The 20345-nt window shown below is 43.1% G+C and overlaps 1 protein-coding gene across 2 annotated transcripts in view; it reads right to left on the reverse strand.

Moving 5' to 3' along the window:
* LOC124716977 (cytochrome P450 4C1-like) overlaps positions 1-20345 on the reverse strand; it is a 166323-nt gene that overhangs the window by 53217 nt on the left and 92761 nt on the right. For both annotated transcript variants that reach the window (XM_047243581.1, XM_047243580.1), the window contains exon 5: positions 2244-2474. In XM_047243581.1, the coding sequence (XP_047099537.1) occupies positions 2244-2474 (231 nt within the window). The remainder of the gene's footprint in view (positions 1-2243; positions 2475-20345) is intronic.

The following is a 20345-nucleotide window of genomic DNA, read 5'->3' on the forward strand; positions in this document are numbered from 1 at the left end:
GAATCGTAAGGGGGAAGAAGGCAGAGACTAATAATCAGGATGAAGTGAAGGAAAAGAAGGGAAATACAGGATTATTCTAAATGATGGCGCCATTTTCAAAACGTCGCATTTGTGCTAGTACAAATCCTAAATGAACGAGCTTTATACCAATGGAAAGAGGAAGTTCCAAATATTTTTTTCATAATGCTTAATATCAGTTTAATAAATTTAATAATTTGTAATTAATTAGTTTTTAATAATTATTTATAGTTATAAATGTTATAAATGTTCAATATGGGTACCTTTGGCTGCACGGCAAACATCGACGCGGGAGCCAAACTCGGCCAACATGGGCGAAAGCGTGTCTGCTGTTACTGAGAGCTCGGCAACAGTGATCCGGTTCCTCAGATCGTTCAGAGTGGTTGGTAGAGGCGGGACGTAAACAGCTTCCTTCACACAACCTCATAAGAAATAGGCTCAGGGTGCGAGATCGGGAGATCTCGGTGGCCAGAAGTGCAGAGCCATCCTCGAGCCCCCTGCGGCCGATCCAGCGCTGAGGAAGGGAGTCATTCGAAAAGCCTCGTACATCATGGTGCCAATGGGGCGGAGCTCCATCCTGTATGAAAATGAAGGCCTGAGAATATTCCGTAACTTGAGGGAACAGCCATTGTTCCAACATGTCCAGGTATGTGATTCCCGTTACAAAATGGCTCTGAGTACTATGCGACTTAACTTCTGAGGTCATCAGTCGCCTAGAACTGAGAAAGAATGTGTCTGCTGTTACTGAGAGCTCGGCAACAGTGATCCGGTTCCTCAGATCGTTCAGAGTGGTTGGAAAGGACTAACCTAAGGACATCACACACATCCATGCCCGAGGCAGGATTCGAACCTGCGACCGTAGCGGTCGCTCGGATCCAGACTGTAGCGCCTAGAACCGCACGGCCACTCCGGCCGGCGATTCCCGTTACAGTTCTTTCCGCAAAGAAAAATGGTCCGTAAACCTTTGTACGTAATACGGCAGAGAACACGTTGCTCTTCGGCGAGTCTCTTTCGTGCTAAGTGTGGATTTTCCAAACCCCAATTGCGAACATTGTGTCTGTTGACTTTTCTATTATGGTGGAACGTCGCTTCATGACTAAAAATTACACGCTGTAGAAATGCGTCATCCTACTTCTTTGCTAGCACCTAGCCACGAAATGCGAGTCGCTTCTTCGTCATTGGGGTCGACAGCCTGCACAAGTTGTGATCGGTAGGGCTTGTACACCAAACGCCGTCTCAGAACTTTCCATACAGTTGGTTGTGGTATTACAAGCTCTCGACTGGATCTGTTTGTAGACTTAGTGGGACTGGGCACAATACTTGAATCCGTCGGACATCATTCTGTGACACACGCGGTCGGCATGTACTTTTTCCTTTGCACACATTAACAGTCTGTTTAAATTGCTCAAACCAACGGCTAATGCTTTTGCGAGTTGGTGGTTGGATACCGAACTTGGTACGAAATACCTGCTGCTCGACAATTTGCAACTCACTTTCCGCGAACTCGAGGACGCAGAAAACCTTATGGTCCACAGTCGCCATCTCACTCACAGCTGACAGTGAAACGGAATGACGGCCCTATTGTCGCGCGAACTCTACCGGCCGCTTCTGAAACTATCACCGCCCGCCCGCCGCCGCCACCCAAGAACTTTCAAAGTTCCTCTCTTCATTGGTTCAAAAATGGTTCAAATGGCTCTGAGCACTATGGGACTTAACTTCTGAGGTCATCAGTCCCCTAGAACTTAGAACTACTTAAACCTAACTAACCTAAGGACATCACACACATCCATGCCCGAGGCAGGATTCGAACCTGCGACCTTAGCGGTCGCGCGGTTACAGACTGTAGCGCCTAGAACCGCTCGGCCACCCCGGCCGGCTTTTCATTGGTATAAAGCTTGTTCATTTTGGATTTGTACTTCAATGTATACGAATTTTGGAAAATGGACCAATCCTTTAGACTAACCCTGTAATAATAAGAATAATTGTGGGGAAAGAAAGCAGGAAAATACAGTCAGGTTGAAGAAGAAGAGGAGGAAGAGGTAGGTCAACAAAATAGAAAGAAAAAAAAACAAATGGGAGAATAAAGCAGACTGCATGGGGAAGGAAGAGGACGACAAGAAAGGGGTGAAGTGAAGAAGGAGAAGTCAGTGGAGGATAAGCATTGTAAGGTGTGATTAGAGAGTAATTAGAACAGCACGGCACCAGCCCAGCCGCTTACGCCTTACCTCGTCCCGGACTTCCGAGACTGGGAGGGCGGTTTGCCCACCAGGCTTCACCAGAGTCTCGAGCAGACGCCGCCGCGTCTTGGCTGGTCCCTCCTCTGTGGCCGCCGACCTCATGGCGATGACCTCCTCTACACACTTCCGCAGGTGCGCGTAGTACTTAAAGACGGCGCGGCCCTCTGAACTCAGCCGTAGCAGCAACTTGCTCCGCCGCCACGGCTGCAGCATCATCGTCTGTGAACAACACCGGCATTTGTCAAACATAGCCCCCGTTTGGGTACTCTCTGGGGGCCCTTGCAAGACTGGTCCCCACTAATCAGGTATTTCATGATGAACAGATCTGCTCCAACTTTTTATCACAAATGCTTTACTTGGATAACGCAAATTTCAGGATGTGAATCTCATCTTCAGGCGCCATAAAAAAAGGGAAACTGAAAGGGATGTACAGGGTGATTCCCGAAAATATGGAAATATATTAATAAGTTATTCTACAAGCGAAACTAAAGAAAAAAGCTTGTATAAACATAGGTCCGTAAATGTTTATTTACGAAGTTACGGCAAATAAAAGACGGTTTGTAAACATAGGTCCGAAAATGTTTAGTTACGGAGTTACGGCTAGTAAAAGATTTTGCCTGAAATTTAGCAACTTCACCTATATGAAGTCATCGCAAAACTATACAAGGTTAATGTAAAGAACGTTGTTACTGGTCTGGGGAATGTAATAAAATATGTCCCAGACGTGTACCTGCAGTAGTTTTCCAGAACCTGCAGAGGAGCAAAGATTCTTATACAATTAAATTTGTTTGCTTTCCATTGAGAATGTAGAAACCTTTATGTCATTGTTGGCAGCCGGTAGTGAGTTGTTTCAGTCGTTTCCTAATCTTGAAACGAGTTGGTTTTCTGTATTGTTCAGTGCAGGAGTATAATAAGAACAGTGTGTCAAAGCACGTAGTAACTGTTGTAGTTTGTAGATTATTTATGAAATAGGGATGCCTTTCAAATTTACGACAGAGGAATACGTCGATATGGCGTTTATTTATGGCAAATGTGACGGTAATGTTATGGCTGCAGTTAACGAATATCGCTTACGTTATCCAGCTCGGAGGATTCCGAATGCACGAACCATTAGTTAAGTATTTAGAATGTTACGGGAGACAGGTTCTCTACCTAGCGTTCATAATCACTACGAGCGCTCGATACGTGAAGACGATGATGACGATAATACGGATGCTATTCAACGAAGTCCGGGTACGTATCTTTCAACGATGAGGCACTTCACAATTTAAGGTATGGCGTTCGCTGAAGTACATTAATGTGTATCATGATCATAAACAAAAAGTGCCTCATTTACATCCGGGGGATTGTGCCCTTCGCTTGGAGTGGTGCAATTGGTTAAACACTAATCGGCAGTTACACAAATACTTTTTATTTACTGAAGTAGTTATTAAATTAAAAATTTTAGGAAATTACGTGTTTGCTTCTCTGGTTGTTCTGGAAAACTACTGCAGACACACGTCTGGGACATGTTTTATTAGATTCACCAGACCAATAACAACATAGTAAATAGAAATCGTGCTTTACTTTAACCTCGTACAGTTTTGGGATGACTTCATATTAGCGAAGATGCTAAACGTCAGGCAAAATATTTTATTAGCCGTAACCCCGTAACCAAACATTTTGCGGACCTGTGTTTATATGAACTTTTTTCTTTAGTTTTACTTGTGGAATAACATATTATAATCTTTGCATATCTTTGTGAGTCATCCAGTATACAATTAATTAACAATAAAAGGGTCCATAAAAATGTGAATATTATGTCATACCTTGATTGCGTACGAGAAAATCGTGCTGGACATTTAAAAAATCCAGCAAATTTATCAAGTAACGTACGAGATTCCGTGTGGGTGAAGCATGAAAAGATTCTTTTATATAAGCAGTACTTCACTAGCTCAACGTGACCTAAGTGGCAAAACCATGAACATAACAGCAAATAAACACTCATGGTCAGCCTAATGAAACGTATGAACTTACTGCAAACGACAGGATATGTGGCACGGCCTAAGAAAGTAAGATCAAGGCATGAATGCCGTTGAACGCCAATTTCTGGACCTCAGAAGTACCTTACCGTACAAGTGTCGATCCCGCGCCGCGTTATGGACGCCCAGCAAGACCGGTCGACACACTGACGGGCTGACAGCAACAATGTGGCTCAGATCGTCACAGAGTGGCAGCCGCCAGAACGAGCATCGAGGACGCGAATGACGACAGAAGAAATCGTAGCTCAAAACACGGCCGCATCCCCACGTTTTCTCCCAAATGCCACCCGTTACTGCCGGCCGCGGTGGTCTCGCGGTTCTAGGCGCGCAGTCCGGAACCGTGCGACTGCTACGGTCGCAGGTTCGAATCCTGCCTCGGGCATGGATGTGTGTGATGTCCTTAGGTTAGTTAGGTTTAAGTAGTTCTAAGTTCTAGGGGACCGATGACCACAGCAGTTGAGTCCCATAGTGCTCAGAGCCGTTTGAACCATTTGAACCACCCGTTACTAACTGCGCTAACACCACATTACTTTAAGAAAGATGTTAATTAAGGTAGAGCCGATACAGAACAAATACTAAAAGAAAAATACGCAATGCGTATTCCGATTGGCAAGGAGTAAAAATACTAAAAATCTATTATGAAATTCTCGAACAACAAAATAATAAACATTTATAATGACATTGTCATGAAGTTAAAAGTAATAAGGTCGTAGTGTAACATAAAAAAGGGGACACGCCTATATTGCTGCCAGATGTGGCTACACCCACACTGAGCACATTAACCAGTTGTCTCGATGTGTGTCCAAATGCGTTAAGTTGGGAAAAACGAAGACCATTTTTCGTCTACCGTTATGTATAGTGCAGTTGTTTACATTCTGTATTCTTTGTATTGTTCCTAATTTACTATCACCTGATTATACTGTTTGGTCGCACAATAAACGAAAACCTGGCAGAATTTCGGTTGCTCAGTTTTGGACACCAGTGTAATATGTACAACCCCTGAAAAGTAAAACTGAATCTAGTTCCCTAAACGTTGTGTGACACCTGTCAGTTGATTTTATTTATTTATTTATTTATTTATTATTCCGTGGGACCACATTTAGGAGAAGTCTCCATGGTCATGGAACGATTCAATACATGAAATTATAACACGATTGTAGAAACAGATAAAATGAAATATAAGAAACATATTCAGGCGACAAGTCGTTAGTTTAAATAAAGAACATCAAGAATGTAACACTGGAATTTGCTTAATTTTTTAGCTCTTCCAGGAGCTCCTCGACAGAATAGAAGGAGTGAGCCATGAGGAAACTCTTCAGTTTAGACTTAAAAGTGTTTGGGCTACTGCTAAGGTTTTTGAGTTCTTGTGGTAGCTTATTGAAAATGGATATAGCAGAATACTGCACTCCCTTCTGCACAAGAGTCAAGGAAGTGCATTCCACATGCAGATTTGATTTCTGCCTAGTATTAACTGAGTGAAAGCTGCTAACTCTTGGGAATAAGCTAATATTGCTAACAACAAACGACATTAAAGAAAATACATACAGTGAGGGCAATGTCAAAATTCCCAGACTATTGAATAGGGGTCGACAAGAGGTCTTCGAACTTACACCATACGTAGATCGAACAGCCCGTTTTTGAGCCAAAAATACCCTTTTTGAATCAGAAGAATTACCCCAAAAAATAATACCATATGACATAAGCGTATGAAAATATGCGAAGTATACTACTTTTCGAGTTGAAATGTCACTTATATCAGATACTGTTCTAATGGTAAATAAAGCGGCATTTAGTTTCTGAACAAGATCCTGAACATGGGCTTTCCACAACAGCTTACTATCTACCCGTACGCCTAGGAACTTGAACTGTTCCGTCTCGCTTATAACATGCCCATTCTGTCTGATTAAAATGTCAGTTCTTGTTGAATTGTGGGTTAGAAACTGTAAAAACTGAGTCTTACTGTGATTTAGCATCAAATTATTTTCCACAAGCCACGAACTTATATCATGAACTACATTATTTGATAATGTTTCAATATTACAGACAAGATCCTTCACTACCAAGGTGGTGTCATCAGCAAACAGAAATATTTTTGAATCACCTGTAATACTAGAAGGCGTATCATTTACATAAATAAGAAACAGCAGTGGCCCCAGCACCGACCCTGGGGAACGCCCCATTTAACAGTGCCCCATTGGGACTGAACATCATTACCACTCTCAATATTGCGGAGGATTACCTTCTGTTTTCTGTTCTTAAAGTAGGAGGCGAACCAATTGTAAGCTACTCCCCTTACTCCATAATGTTCCAACTTCTGCAGTAATATTTTGTGGTCTACACAGTCAAAAGCCTTCGTTAAATCAAAGAAAACACCTAACGTTCGCAACCTTTTATTTAATCCGTCCAAAACCTCACAGAGAAAAGAGACTATAGCATTTTCAGTTGTTAAGCCATTTCTAAAACCAAACTGTACATTTGACAGCAAATTATGTGAATTTAAATGCTGCAGTAACCTTGTATATACAACCCTCTCGATAACTTTAGCAGACACCGATGGCATAGAAATAGGTCTATAATTGTCCACATTATCCCTTTCTCCCTTTTTATAAAGTGGGTTCACTACCGAGTACTTTAATTGGTCAGGAAACCGACCACTCCTAAAGGAAAAGTTACAGATATGGCTAAGTACTGAGCTAACATACGTGGAACAATACTTCAGTATTCTGCTAGATACCCCGTCATATCCATGAGAGTTCTTAGTCTTTGGTGATTTAATTATTAACTCAATCTCCCTCTTGTCAGTATCATGGAGGAGCATTTCAGGTAACAGTCTCGGAACACTTTTTTCTAAGAGCGCTATATGATTCCCTGTTGGGGCTAGGTTTCTATTTAGTTCACCTGCTATATTCAGAAAGTGATTATTAAGTACTGTACATATATGCGACTTATCAGTAACACGGACATCCCCACTACGCACTGATTCTATATTCTCGACCTGTGTCTGCAGACCAGCCACTTCCTTTACGACTGACCATATGGTTTTAATGTTATCCTGAGACTTAGCTATTCTATCTGCATACCACATACTTTTTGCCTTCCTAATAATTTTTTTAAGCACCTTACAATACTGTTTGTAATGGGCTGCTGCATTTAGATTTTGACTGTTTCTAACGTTTTGATATAATTGCCACTTTGTTCTACAAGATATTCTTATCCCTTTAGTCAGCCACCCAGGCTGCCTGTTTGTGCTAGTACCCTGTTTTGAGCGTTCTAACGGAAAGCAACTTTCAAAGAGCACGAGAAAAGTTTTGAGGAAGGCATTATATTTATCGTCTACTGTATCAGCACTATAAACATCTTGCCACTCTTGATCCTTGATAAGGTTTACAAAAGTCTGTACAGCAACTGGATCAGCTTTCCTAAAGAGTTGGTAACTACACTCCTGGAAATGGAAAAAAGAACACATTGACACCGGTGTGTCAGAGCCACCATACTTGCTCCGGACACTGCGAGAGGGCTGTACAAGCAATGAACACACGCACGGCACAGCGGACACACCAGGAACCGCGGTGTTGGCCGTCGAATGGCGCTAGCTGCGCAGCATTTGTGCACCGCCGCCGTCAGTGTCAGCCAGTTTGCCGTGGCATACGGAGCTCCATCGCAGTCTTTAACACTGGTAGCATGCCGCGACAGCGTGGACGTGAACCGTATGTGCAGTTGACGGACTTTGAGCGAGGGCGTATAGTGGGCATGCGGGAGGCCGGGTGGACGTACCGCCGAATTGCTCAACACGTGGGGCGTGAGGTCTCCACAGTACATCGATGTTGTCGCCAGTGGTCGGCGGAAGGTGCACGTGCCCGTCGACCTGGGACCGGACCGCAGCGACGCACGGATGCACGCCAAGACCGTAGGATCCTACGCAGTGCCGTAGGGGACCGCACCGCCACTTCCCAGCAAATTAGGGACACTGTTGCTCCTGGGGTATCGGCGACGACCATTCGCAACCGTCTCCATGAAGCTGGGCTACGGTCCCGCACACCGTTAGGCCGTCTTCCGCTCACGCCCCAACATCGTGCAGCCCGCCTCCAGTGGTGTCACGACAGGCGTGAATGGAGGGACGAATGGAGACGTGTCGTCTTCAGCGATGAGAGTCGCTTCTGCCTTGGTGCCAATGATGGTCGTATGCGTGTTTGGCGCCGTGCAGGTGAGCGCCACAATCAGGACTGCATACGTCCGAGGCACACAGGGCCAACACCCGGCATCATGGTGTGGGGAGCGATCTCCTACACTGGCCGTACACCACTGGTGATCGTCGAGGGGACACTGAATAGTGCACGGTACATCCAAACCGTCATCGAACCCATCGTTCTACCATTCCTAGATCGGCAAGGGAACTTGCTGTTCCAACAGGACAATGCACGTCCGCATGTATCCCGTGCCACCCAATGTGCTCTAGAAGGTGTAAGTCAACTACCCTGGCCAGCAAGATCTCCGGATCTGTCCCCCATTGAGCATGTTTGGGACTGGATGAAGCGTCGTCTCACGCGGTCTGCACGTCCAGCACGAACGCTGGTCCAACTGAGGCGCCAGGTGGAAATGGCATGGCAAGCCGTTCCACAGGACTACATCCAGCATCTCTACGATCGTCTCCACGGGAGAATAGCAGCCTGCATTGCTGCGAAAGGTGGATATACACTGTACTAGTGCCGACATTGTGCATGCTCTGTTGCCTGTGTCTATGTGCCTGTGGTTCTGTCAGTGTGATCATGTGATGTATCTGACCCCAGGAATGTGTCAATAAAATTTCCCCTTCCTGGGACAATGAATTCACGGTGTTCTTATTTCAATTTCCAGGAGTGTATATTTAACATGTGTTGCAGCACAAAAATCTTTTAGACTTAAAATTTGTGCATTATGATCTGAAAGGCCATTCACCTTTTTGCTAACAGAATGCCCTTCTAATAATGACGAATGAACAAAAATATTGTCTATGGTTGTTCTACTGTTCCCTTGCACTCTCGTTGGAAAGAATACGGTTTGCATAAGATTATATGAATTAAGGAGGTCTACCAGCATCCTTTCCTTGAACAATCACTTATACAATTAATATTGAAGTCACCACATATAACTAACTTTTTGTATTTCCTGTAAAGTGAACCAAGAACCTCCTCTAGCTTTAGCAAAAATGTTGTGAAATCGGAGTCTGGGGATCTATAAATAACAAGAGTAAGAAGTTTAGCTCCACTAAATTTAACCACACCTGCACAACATTGAAACACCTTTTCAGTGCAGTACTTTGAAACATCAATTGACTCAAATGGGATACCGTTTTTCACATACATGGCTACTCCCCCACACCGCAAAGAGCTCCTAGAAAAGCTGCCAGCCAACGTGTATCCTGGTAAAGGAAGCCTCTGAATTATCTCCTTATTTAAGAAGTGTTCAGATATACCAATAATTTCAGAGTCAACATCTATAAGCAGTTCACTAACTTTATCTCTAATACCTTGTATATTTTGATGAAATATACTAATTCCCTCATTAGTCGGATACCCAAGCATTGTAGAAAGTGGTTTCTTTGTTAGAGAGACTTCCCTTAAGCAGGAATACCTATCAGCTGACTTCAATCTAAAAAAGGTACAGCTCTAACACCCACAACTACCGGAATTTTCCCATGAGTGATCCCACCACCCCCACCTATGCTGTCACCTATAAGTTTTGCCAATCTCCCCTTCCCATACCTGTTGAGGTGCAGGCCATGTCTGGTGAAACCCATCCTGCTGATAGATTGATATGACATGCAGACTCCTACATTAGAGTACGATATGTTATAGACGCTACTTACGTGAAGATGCCACTGACAGACTACAGTCTCAACTGGCCAGATTTCTTAAGATCGCACGTAATTAGAATTATTCTCACGGTCATACGCGATTGAAAAAGAGGGGAGGTTATTAAAAGCTTAAAAGCGGTGTAGATACCTGCGGAGGCCAATATATCATCCTCAGACGGACAAGAAAGAGACATGTACTCTATCATCCTTCTACAATGACATGCCTTCATTTTACTTCCTTAGCACTGACATATGCTCTGTTTTTACAGTTCGTTCATAGGTTACATGAAGCTTGAAATGTGTGCTAATTCGCTGTTACGTTCACGGTTTTTAGGTTAGGCCCCATTTAGCCAGTGTGCTACTGGTTCATCCCGCAGGGGATGACTCACGCAACCTAATAAATTTGCTGGATTTCTTTGTATGACCGACACGAGTTTCTCATACGAAATAAAGGTACGACACGATATTTACCTTTGTATGGACCCTTTTAATGTTAAATTTTATATAGTATCACTCTTAGATTCCTTTGTTTTTTGTAGTGCCTGAAGATGGGATTTACATCATGAAAGATTTACGTTGTGAACGTCAGGTTGTGTGTACGATTCGATCCAAATAAAGGAATTAATATATCACAAATGGAGCAGATTTATCCATTATGAAAAATTGTAGCAATAGTTATGGATGTCCTCCAGACAGTATACTACAGGGTGATTCAAAAAGAATACTACAACTTTAAAAATGTGTATTTAGTGAAAGAAACATAATATAACCTTCTGTTGTACGTCATTACAAAGAGTATTTAAAAAGGTTTTTTTTCACTCAAAAACAAGTTCAGAGATGTTCAATATGGCCCCCTCCAGACACACGAGCAACATCAACCCGATACTCCAACTCGTTCCACACTCTCTGTAGCATATCAGGCGTAACAGTTTGGATAGCTGCTGTTATTTCTCGTTTCAAATCATCAATGGTGGCTGGGAGAGGTGGCCGACACACCATATCCTTAACATACCCCCATAAGAAAAAATCGCAGGGGGTAAGATCAGGGCTTCTTGGAGGCCAGTGATGAAGTGCTCTGTCACGGGATGCCTGGCGGACGATCCATCGCCTCGGGTAGTTGACGTTCAGGTAGTTACGGACAGATAAGTGCCAATGTGGTGGCGCTCCATCCTGCTGAAATATGAATTGTTGTGCTTCTTGTTCGAGCTGAGGGAACAGCCAATTCTCTAACATCTCCAGATACTGTAGTCCAGTTACAGTAGCACCTTCGAAGAAAAAGGGACCAAAAACTTTATTGGCTGAAATGGCGAACAAATGTATAACTAAATGAAACTTTATAGCTCCCTTAATTCGCCGACAGATAGTGCTTAACTCTGCCTTTTGTTGTTGCAGAGTTTTAAATTCTAAAGTTGTGGTATTCTTTTTGAATCACCCTGTATATTGACAAAAAGGACGTGTGTTGAAGTGCTGACTCTGGGAAATCAGGCACAGAGGTATAAGAGCTAACGCACTGTTCGTGGCCAAAAATCTGCTTTGACCAAGGTGGTTGATGTTTTGAGGGAGGATGTGAGGAATGAGAAGGAAGAGGAGGCATTATTTTATTATTATTATTATTATTAAACAATTTTGGACTTAACGTCTGAAACTGAATGTTACGGTCTGAAACTGAATGTTACGTGTATACTAATTTTTTTCATGTTCCCTTCTTTTTCTCAGTGGAAATTCAATTAGTCCTTTAATTGTTTTCCTGTTTCCATTGTCCTTCCTTCTTCTTTTCTTTTAACTGTTTCTGAAAATTTATCTCCCCATTGATTCCTGCATGTTTTAGGTTTTCTTCTATTTCTTGAAGCTAACTGATTTTTTTGACTAACCTGCTCACTACATCAAAACTCTTTGTGACTGTTGTTCAGTCTATGCCTACGGCCACATAAAGTAAGTAAGTCTGCGAGTCAGAGACATGGCAGTTATAGCTCATTGCACTTTGCATGCTCACTGTAGTATCTTCATAAATTAAAATACTGAAGGAGAGACATAATAAGGTGGAATCGTTTGTAGAAGTACGTAGAATTTAGTTCGAGTGAGTTTGGTGAAAACCGCATCATGGTCACGCTCACAAGATACTTTAGTTTTAATTGAGCATAACAATCTGAATGACCGCCATTCTCGTGGAGTAAGGCCACGGTGTCCACACGAAGGCAAGTCAGAGTGTCTGGCACTCAGGTTACGGCGTCCAGAAGTTTGGAAGGCTGGAGGAGGCGCACTGTAGTGTGCGTACTGTAAGACCTTCGGTACACATACCATCAGATTATTTGACTTGTCGCTCTAACGTAGTAGGCGAGTGTCAGCAATATGTCTCGTGGTCTTATCGTGGCGTGTTTATCTTCTGCCGTTAGGTCAGACGATAGAAATGCCACTTGCACGCTTAGAATAGCAGATTGACGGTGACCAACTTTAAACAACTTGATTAATTTTCACACACATTTATTAAAATAATAATAATCATAGATATTACGTAACTTGATTCTGGATGCTGTTTACAATTGACAATCTGAAGTTCCTTTGGTCTTGGTACGTTAATCTTATTCTCACATATCTCTGATACTTGACAAAGTGTCTATACATTTCTCTTCATGGCTGTGTACAGGAATATGATAATCTTATTAGGTGCAGACTGAAACTTGACTACAGACTGATGCAGACTAATGCAGATTGACTAATCGGAGGTCTGTACACTCGTATAATACCTCGCGCGTTCAGGTATCACTGCGCGAGTGTGATCCGCGAGGAGAAAAGGTTCTACTTTAGCAGCAATGTCATTGGCTGCATAACATATTAATACTCGGATCGGCGGAAGCAGAATTTGGTCCGGCTCTAAGGCAGCGCCATCTCGTAGTGCGGAGACGGACGAGCGCTGCGCCTGCGCTGTTGTGCTTTGCGGGGCGCGCTCTGGTGGGAAAGTTGTGTACGCGCTGACTATGTGGAAGTATGTACACAACACGTACTGACCGGGATCCGACTAAAAAGACAGCGTAGTTCATGCAGGCAGACAACCATTTGGTGGGACCTGGTGGAAGAGCCCAAGATAGGGGAGAAGAGAAGTGGGAAAACAGTGCGTGATGAAGTTAGGCTTGTCACAGTTCATAAGGAGAAGAAATTCTGTCAGTTCTGAGAGCATCTCCACTGGTGCAGATGTTATAGACTAGCATAATACGGGGACTCTAGGCTAGAGGTGTACCTCTCCGCCTTGCCTATCGCATCCGTCTCCCCTCCCCCACGCGGATCCTGTATGATCTCATCCCCTTCCCCCACCTCCTCCCTTTCCTTGAAAGGATACGTATCATGTACACCTCACGTAAACTTGATCCTCCTCACCCGCTCGTTTCCCCGCTCCTCTCCCACCCCCGCCCGCTGCCGCGCCTGTATTCGCACGTCCCACCCGGTCTCCATCTCTCCACCCTCCATACCCTCTCCCAAGGTGGCTTCCGCCAGCTCCCTCTCCCTGATGATGTCCTCGTCCCCTCCATCTACCCCTCCTATCAACTTTGACCCTGCCCCACCCCCACTTCCCGTGTCCTTTCCTTTCGGCACCCTCCCTCCCTTCTCTTCTCTTCCCTTCTTTTTCCATCTCCCTGTCCCCTCCCTTCCCCCTCTTCCCCCGGGCTTCCTCTCCCCCTTCCTCCCTCCCCGCTATCTCCCCTGCCCGTGGCATCTCTGCTCTCCCCTCTCGCTCTCCCACTCCCCTTCCTCCTCCTCGTCTCTTGGCAGGTCCCCGGGCTCGCACACGTATAGTGAACATTCGCGTGCCGGAGATCGTCGCCTTTTGTGATTCGTGTGTGTGACGTCATATAGTGTTTTTGGTGTCCGCCGTCCCACTCCTACGTTCACTTGTGCCATCGGACTCACCAGTGTTTTGTGCGCCGTGCCAACGTGTTTTCAGTGTTGTTATCGTCACATGTGAACGACTCCATGTTTTTTATGTCTATGTGACCTCTCTCTTTTGCCCGTCACTTTGTTCATTGTCATTCACCATGTTTTATACTCTTGTAAAACGCTATGGCTGAAGAGCGGCGTAGTGTGCCGCTGCCAGCCTACCTGAATTGTACAGGTTTTAAAATAACAATAAAGTAAAAAAAAAAAAAAAACTAGAGGTGTACCCAGACGAATGCTTATAATGTAAGAACTCCGCATTTTACATTGTTGTGAATTCAAAATAGATAGCGACACAGTCCACGATGTGACCTTCATGAACAGTACTGTATTGTATGGCGTAGGCGCATGCGCACAAATGTTTACTGTGCGGCAGGCAAACGTACTCCTGACAGTCATCGGTGTGGACGGCACAACGAATGGTGCAGTGTGTGATACCGTTATCAGAGTTACAGTCTGTAAAACGTGTTCAGTGGCGTGCAAGAAGAGAATGGAACTTGGATCCTATCACGCATAAATCCATTTATCAGTCTGACAGAACTCTTTGAGAAACGGTAAGTTTGGTTTCAAAAGCTGGAAAACAACATAAAACACAAGCGAATGAAGAGAACGTATATGTGAAGCATGAGCTAGAAGCCCTCATAAAAATCCACTAGACAAGCTTGTATCCCGTTCGATATTTTGTACAAAATGTCTCCGGTTATATGCTTACAAACTCCACATTTTGCATCACGTTAAATCTAAGGAGCATCGCAGACGACGTGATTCTGCTGCTGAAATGTTGCATCGTGTAGAGTGTAGACGAAAACAACGAATACTGCAATGCAGTGCTGTTCAGTGATGGATCTGCCTCCCACGTCTGTGGCGAAGTTATCGGACACAACTGTCTAATAAGGCGAAGTGAGACTCTGGGAAAAGTGATTCAGTACGAAAGGGACACACAAAAAGTTAATATGTAGGTGGAATTAGTACATAAACGTGGTGCAATTGGTCCTTTTTTTTAAATTGAGTCTTCACTGACGGGGCACACCTATCCCGACATGTCGGCGAACTGTGCAGCTCCACAGGTACCTCCCGACGTCGTTTTCCAATGGGACAGTGCCCCACCGCACTATCGAGGGTTTGTTACCACATTTCTCCGTGAGACTTCCTGACCGTTGAATGGGTATGCTGCTCCCATTGCTCCCCTCGGTCTCCCGGTCTGGCTCCAGTGGATTTCAGTGCATGGGGTCTTGTCAGGATATTGTTTACAGAAAAAAAGCTTCGAGATCTGGTAGATCTGAGTCAATGGATCTACACTGCAGTCAAGACCATAACTAGCGACAGCAAAAAATTGTTTTATTTCATTACAAAATTTGGTGCTATATTTTGATAAATTCGGTGTTTTTTTTGCCAAATTCGGTGTTATTTTTTGCCATATTTGGTGCTATTTTTTGCCAAATTCAGTGTTGTTATCTTTGCAAAATTTGCTGTTTTTGGGAAATTTAGTGTTTTTACCAAATCTGGTGTTTTTTACCAAATTCTGTATTGGGTTTTTGCGAAATTCCTTGTTATCTTTTGTAAACTCGGTGTTCTTTTAAACCAAGACGATGTTTTTTACCGAATTAGATTTTTGCCAAATTCTTTGGAGTTTTTCGCCAAATATGGTGGTGTTCTTTTGCTAAATTCAGTGCTATTTGCGTCGTAAAAACAGAGTTTGTTACACAGTAAATGAACTTTTGTTTTAAGATCATACACGAACCTCAGTCTTAAGGAGATTGGAAGACAAAATGTGGTTTCAACATTCAGTAACTATCAGAATATTAGTACATTTCCGTCCTTGTTTTTATGACAGTTTTAGACAATGGAAAATTACAAATTTCGCAATACGTCGTGAAAACCATTAATTTTGTGTTATTTTAAGCGTTATTGTTTTCGCGAAATTTTTTGCCCCTAGCTATGACACATATAAGGATTACGAACATGTGGCGAGAAGTGGACTACCATTACACCATCTTTCGAGCTATACACGGTGCCCACATTGAATTGCACCAATATGCATAATAATTAGTTCCTAGGTTTGGTGTTGAACAAATAAAGTTGTAAACCGATATAGGTACTGAAATATGAACAGATGTTTTCGCATACCTCTAGCCCGAACTCACTGCACTAATGTCATTAACGATTCTTAGTGTTCACAGTTATGTCGCTGATACGCAGGACGGACCGGACTGTGGGTGATGCGGCGCTGTCAGGGGGAAAAGCGACCGGTTTCACGAGCGCTCGGCCATGGGGCGAACGTCAGCTCCACAGCTCTGGAAAAATAGTTTGTTTTTGCTCCCATTAAGTCAACGTGGTACGGAAACTAGAAAATCTGAAAAGGGAAAGGCAAAGCCTCAATCTAGATATAGTAGGTGTCAGTGAAGTGAAGTGGAAGGAAGACAAGGATTTCTGGTCAGATGAGTATCGGGTAATATCAACAGCAGCAGAAAATGGTATAACAGGTGTAGGATTCGTTATGAGTAGGAAGGTAGGGCAGGGGGTGTGTTACTGTGAACAGTTCAGTGACCGGATTGTTCTAATCAGAATCGGCAGCTGACCAACACCGACAACGATAGTTCAGGTATACATGCCGACGTCGCAAGCTGAAGATGAACAGATAGAGAAAGTGTATGATGATATTGAAAGGGTAATGCAGTATGTAAAGGGGGACGAAAATCTAATAGTCATGGGCGACTGGAATGCAGTTGTAGGGGAAGGAGTAGAAGAAAAGGTTACAGGAGAATATGGGCTTGGGACAAGGAATGAAAGAGGAGAAAGCGTAATTTTGTTCGGTAACAAGTTTCAGCTAGTAATAGCGAATACCCTGTTCAAGAATCACAAGAGGAGGAGGTATACTTGGAAAAGGCCGGGAGATACGGGAAGATTTCAATTAGATTACATCATGGTCAGACAGAGATTCCGAAATCAGATACTGGACTGTAAGGCGTACCCAGGAGCAGATATAGACTGAGATCACAATATAGTAGTGATGAAGAGTAGGCTGAAGTTCAAGACAATAGTCAGGAAGAATCAATACGCAAAGAAGTGGCATACGGAAGTACTAAGGAATGACGATATACGTTTGAAGTTCTCTAACGCTATAGATACAGCAATAAGGAATAGCGCAGTAGGCAGTACAGTTGAAGAGGAATGGACATCTCTAAAATGGGCCATCACAGAAGTTGGGAAGGAAAACATAGGTACAAAGAGGGTAGCTGCGAAGAAACCATGGGTAACAGAAGAAATGCTTCAGTTGATTGGTGAAAGGAGGAAGTACAAACATGTTCCGGGAAAATCAGGAATACAGAAATACAAGTCGCTGAGGAATGAAATAAATAGGAAGTGCAGGGAAGCTAAGACGAAATGGCTGCAGGAAAAATGTGAAGACATCGAAAAAGATATGATTGTCGGAAGGACAGACTCAGCATACAGGAAAGTCAAAACAACCTTTGGTGACATTAAAAGCAACGGTGGTAACATTAAGAGTGCAACGGGAATTCCACTGTTAAATGCAGAGGAGAGAGCAGATAGGTGGAAAGAATACATTGAAAGCCTGTATGAGGGTGGATTTGTCTGATGTGATAGAAGAAGAAACAGGAGTCGATTTAGAAGAGATAGGGGATCCAGTATTAGAATCGGAATTTAAAAGAGCTTTGGAGGACTTACGGTCAAACGAGTCAATACATGAAATTATAACACGATTGTAGAAACAGATAAAATGAAATATAAGAAACATATTCAGGCGACAAGTCGTTAGTTTAAATAAAGAACATCAAGAATGTAACACTGGAATTTGCTTAATTTTTTAGCTCTTCCAGGAGCTCCTCGACAGAATAGAAGGAGTGAGCCATGAGGAAACTCTTCAGTTTAGACTTAAAAGTGTTTGGGCTACTGCTAAGGTTTTTGAGTTCTTGTGGTAGCTTATTGAAAATGGATATAGCAGAATACTGCACTCCCTTCTGCACAAGAGTCAAGGAAGTGCATTCCACATGCAGATTTGATTTCTGCCTAGTATTAACTGAGTGAAAGCTGCTAACTCTTGGGAATAAGCTAATATTGCTAACAACAAACGACATTAAAGAAAATACATACAGTGAGGGCAATGTCAAAATTCCCAGACTATTGAATAGGGGTCGACAAGAGGTCTTCGAACTTACACCATACGTAGATCGAACAGCCCGTTTTTGAGCCAAAAATACCCTTTTTGAATCAGAAGAATTACCCCAAAAAATAATACCATATGACATAAGCGTATGAAAATATGCGAAGTATACTACTTTTCGAGTTGAAATGTCACTTATATCAGATACTGTTCTAATGGTAAATAAAGCGGCATTTAGTTTCTGAACAAGATCCTGAACATGGGCTTTCCACAACAGCTTACTATCTACCCGTACGCCTAGGAACTTGAACTGTTCCGTCTCGCTTATAACATGCCCATTCTGTCTGATTAAAATGTCAGTTCTTGTTGAATTGTGGGTTAGAAACTGTAAAAACTGAGTCTTACTGTGATTTAGCATCAAATTATTTTCCACAAGCCACGAACTTATATCATGAACTACATTATTTGATAATGTTTCAATATTACAGACAAGATCCTTCACTACCAAGGTGGTGTCATCAGCACACAGAAATATTTTTGAATCACCTGTAATACTAGAAGGCGTATCATTTACATAAATAAGAAACAGCAGTGGCCCCAGCACCGACCCTGGGGAACGCCCCATTTAACAGTGCCCCATTGGGACTGAACATCATTACCACTCTCAATATTGCGGAGGATTACCTTCTGTTTTCTGTTCTTAAAGTAGGAGGCGAACCAATTGTAAGCTACTCCCCTTACTCCATAATGTTCCAACTTCTGCAGTAATATTTTGTGGTCTACACAGTCAAAAGCCTTCGTTAAATCAAAGAAAACACCTAACGTTCGCAACCTTTTATTTAATCCGTCCAAAACCTCACAGAGAAAAGAGACTATAGCATTTTCAGTTGTTAAGCCATTTCTAAAACCAAACTGTACATTTGACAGCAAATTATGTGAATTTAAATGCTGCAGTAACCTTGTATATACAACCCTCTCGATAACTTTAGCAGACACCGATGGCATAGAAATAGGTCTATAATTGTCCACATTATCCCTTTCTCCCTTTTTATAAAGTGGGTTCACTACCGAGTACTTTAATTGGTCAGGAAACCGACCACTCCTAAAGGAAAAGTTACAGATATGGCTAAGTACTGAGCTAACATACGTGGAACAATACTTCAGTATTCTGCTAGATACCCCGTCATATCCATGAGAGTTCTTAGTCTTTGGTGATTTAATTATTAACTCAATCTCCCTCTTGTCAGTATCATGGAGGAGCATTTCAGGTAACAGTCTCGGAACACTTTTTTCTAAGAGCGCTATATGATTCCCTGTTGGGGCTAGGTTTCTATTTAGTTCACCTGCTATATTCAGAAAGTGATTATTAAGTACTGTACATATATGCGACTTATCAGTAACACGGACATCCCCACTACGCACTGATTCTATATTCTCGACCTGTGTCTGCAGACCAGCCACTTCCTTTACGACTGACCATATGGTTTTAATGTTATCCTGAGACTTAGCTATTCTATCTGCATACCACATACTTTTTGCCTTCCTAATAATTTTTTTAAGCACCTTACAATACTGTTTGTAATGGGCTGCTGCATTTAGATTTTGACTGTTTCTAACGTTTTGATATAATTGCCACTTTGTTCTACAAGATATTCTTATCCCTTTAGTCAGCCACCCAGGCTGCCTGTTTGTGCTAGTACCCTGTTTTGAGCGTTCTAACGGAAAGCAACTTTCAAAGAGCACGAGAAAAGTTTTGAGGAAGGCATTATATTTATCGTCTACTGTATCAGCACTATAAACATCTTGCCACTCTTGATCCTTGATAAGGTTTACAAAAGTCTGTACAGCAACTGGATCAGCTTTCCTAAAGAGTTGGTAACTACACTCCTGGAAATGGAAAAAAGAACACATTGACACCGGTGTGTCAGACCCACCATACTTGCTCCGGACACTGCGAGAGGGCTGTACAAGCAATGATCACACGCACGGCACAGCGGACACACCAGGAACCGCGGTGTTGGCCGTCGAATGGCGCTAGCTGCGCAGCATTTGTGCACCGCCGCCGTCAGTGTCAGCCAGTTTGCCGTGGCATACGGAGCTCCATCGCAGTCTTTAACACTGGTAGCATGCCGCGACAGCGTGGACGTGAACCGTATGTGCAGTTGACGGACTTTGAGCGAGGGCGT

Source organism: Schistocerca piceifrons, chromosome 9, assembly GCF_021461385.2.
Source record: "Schistocerca piceifrons isolate TAMUIC-IGC-003096 chromosome 9, iqSchPice1.1, whole genome shotgun sequence".
Lineage (NCBI taxonomy): Eukaryota > Metazoa > Arthropoda > Insecta > Orthoptera > Acrididae > Schistocerca > Schistocerca piceifrons.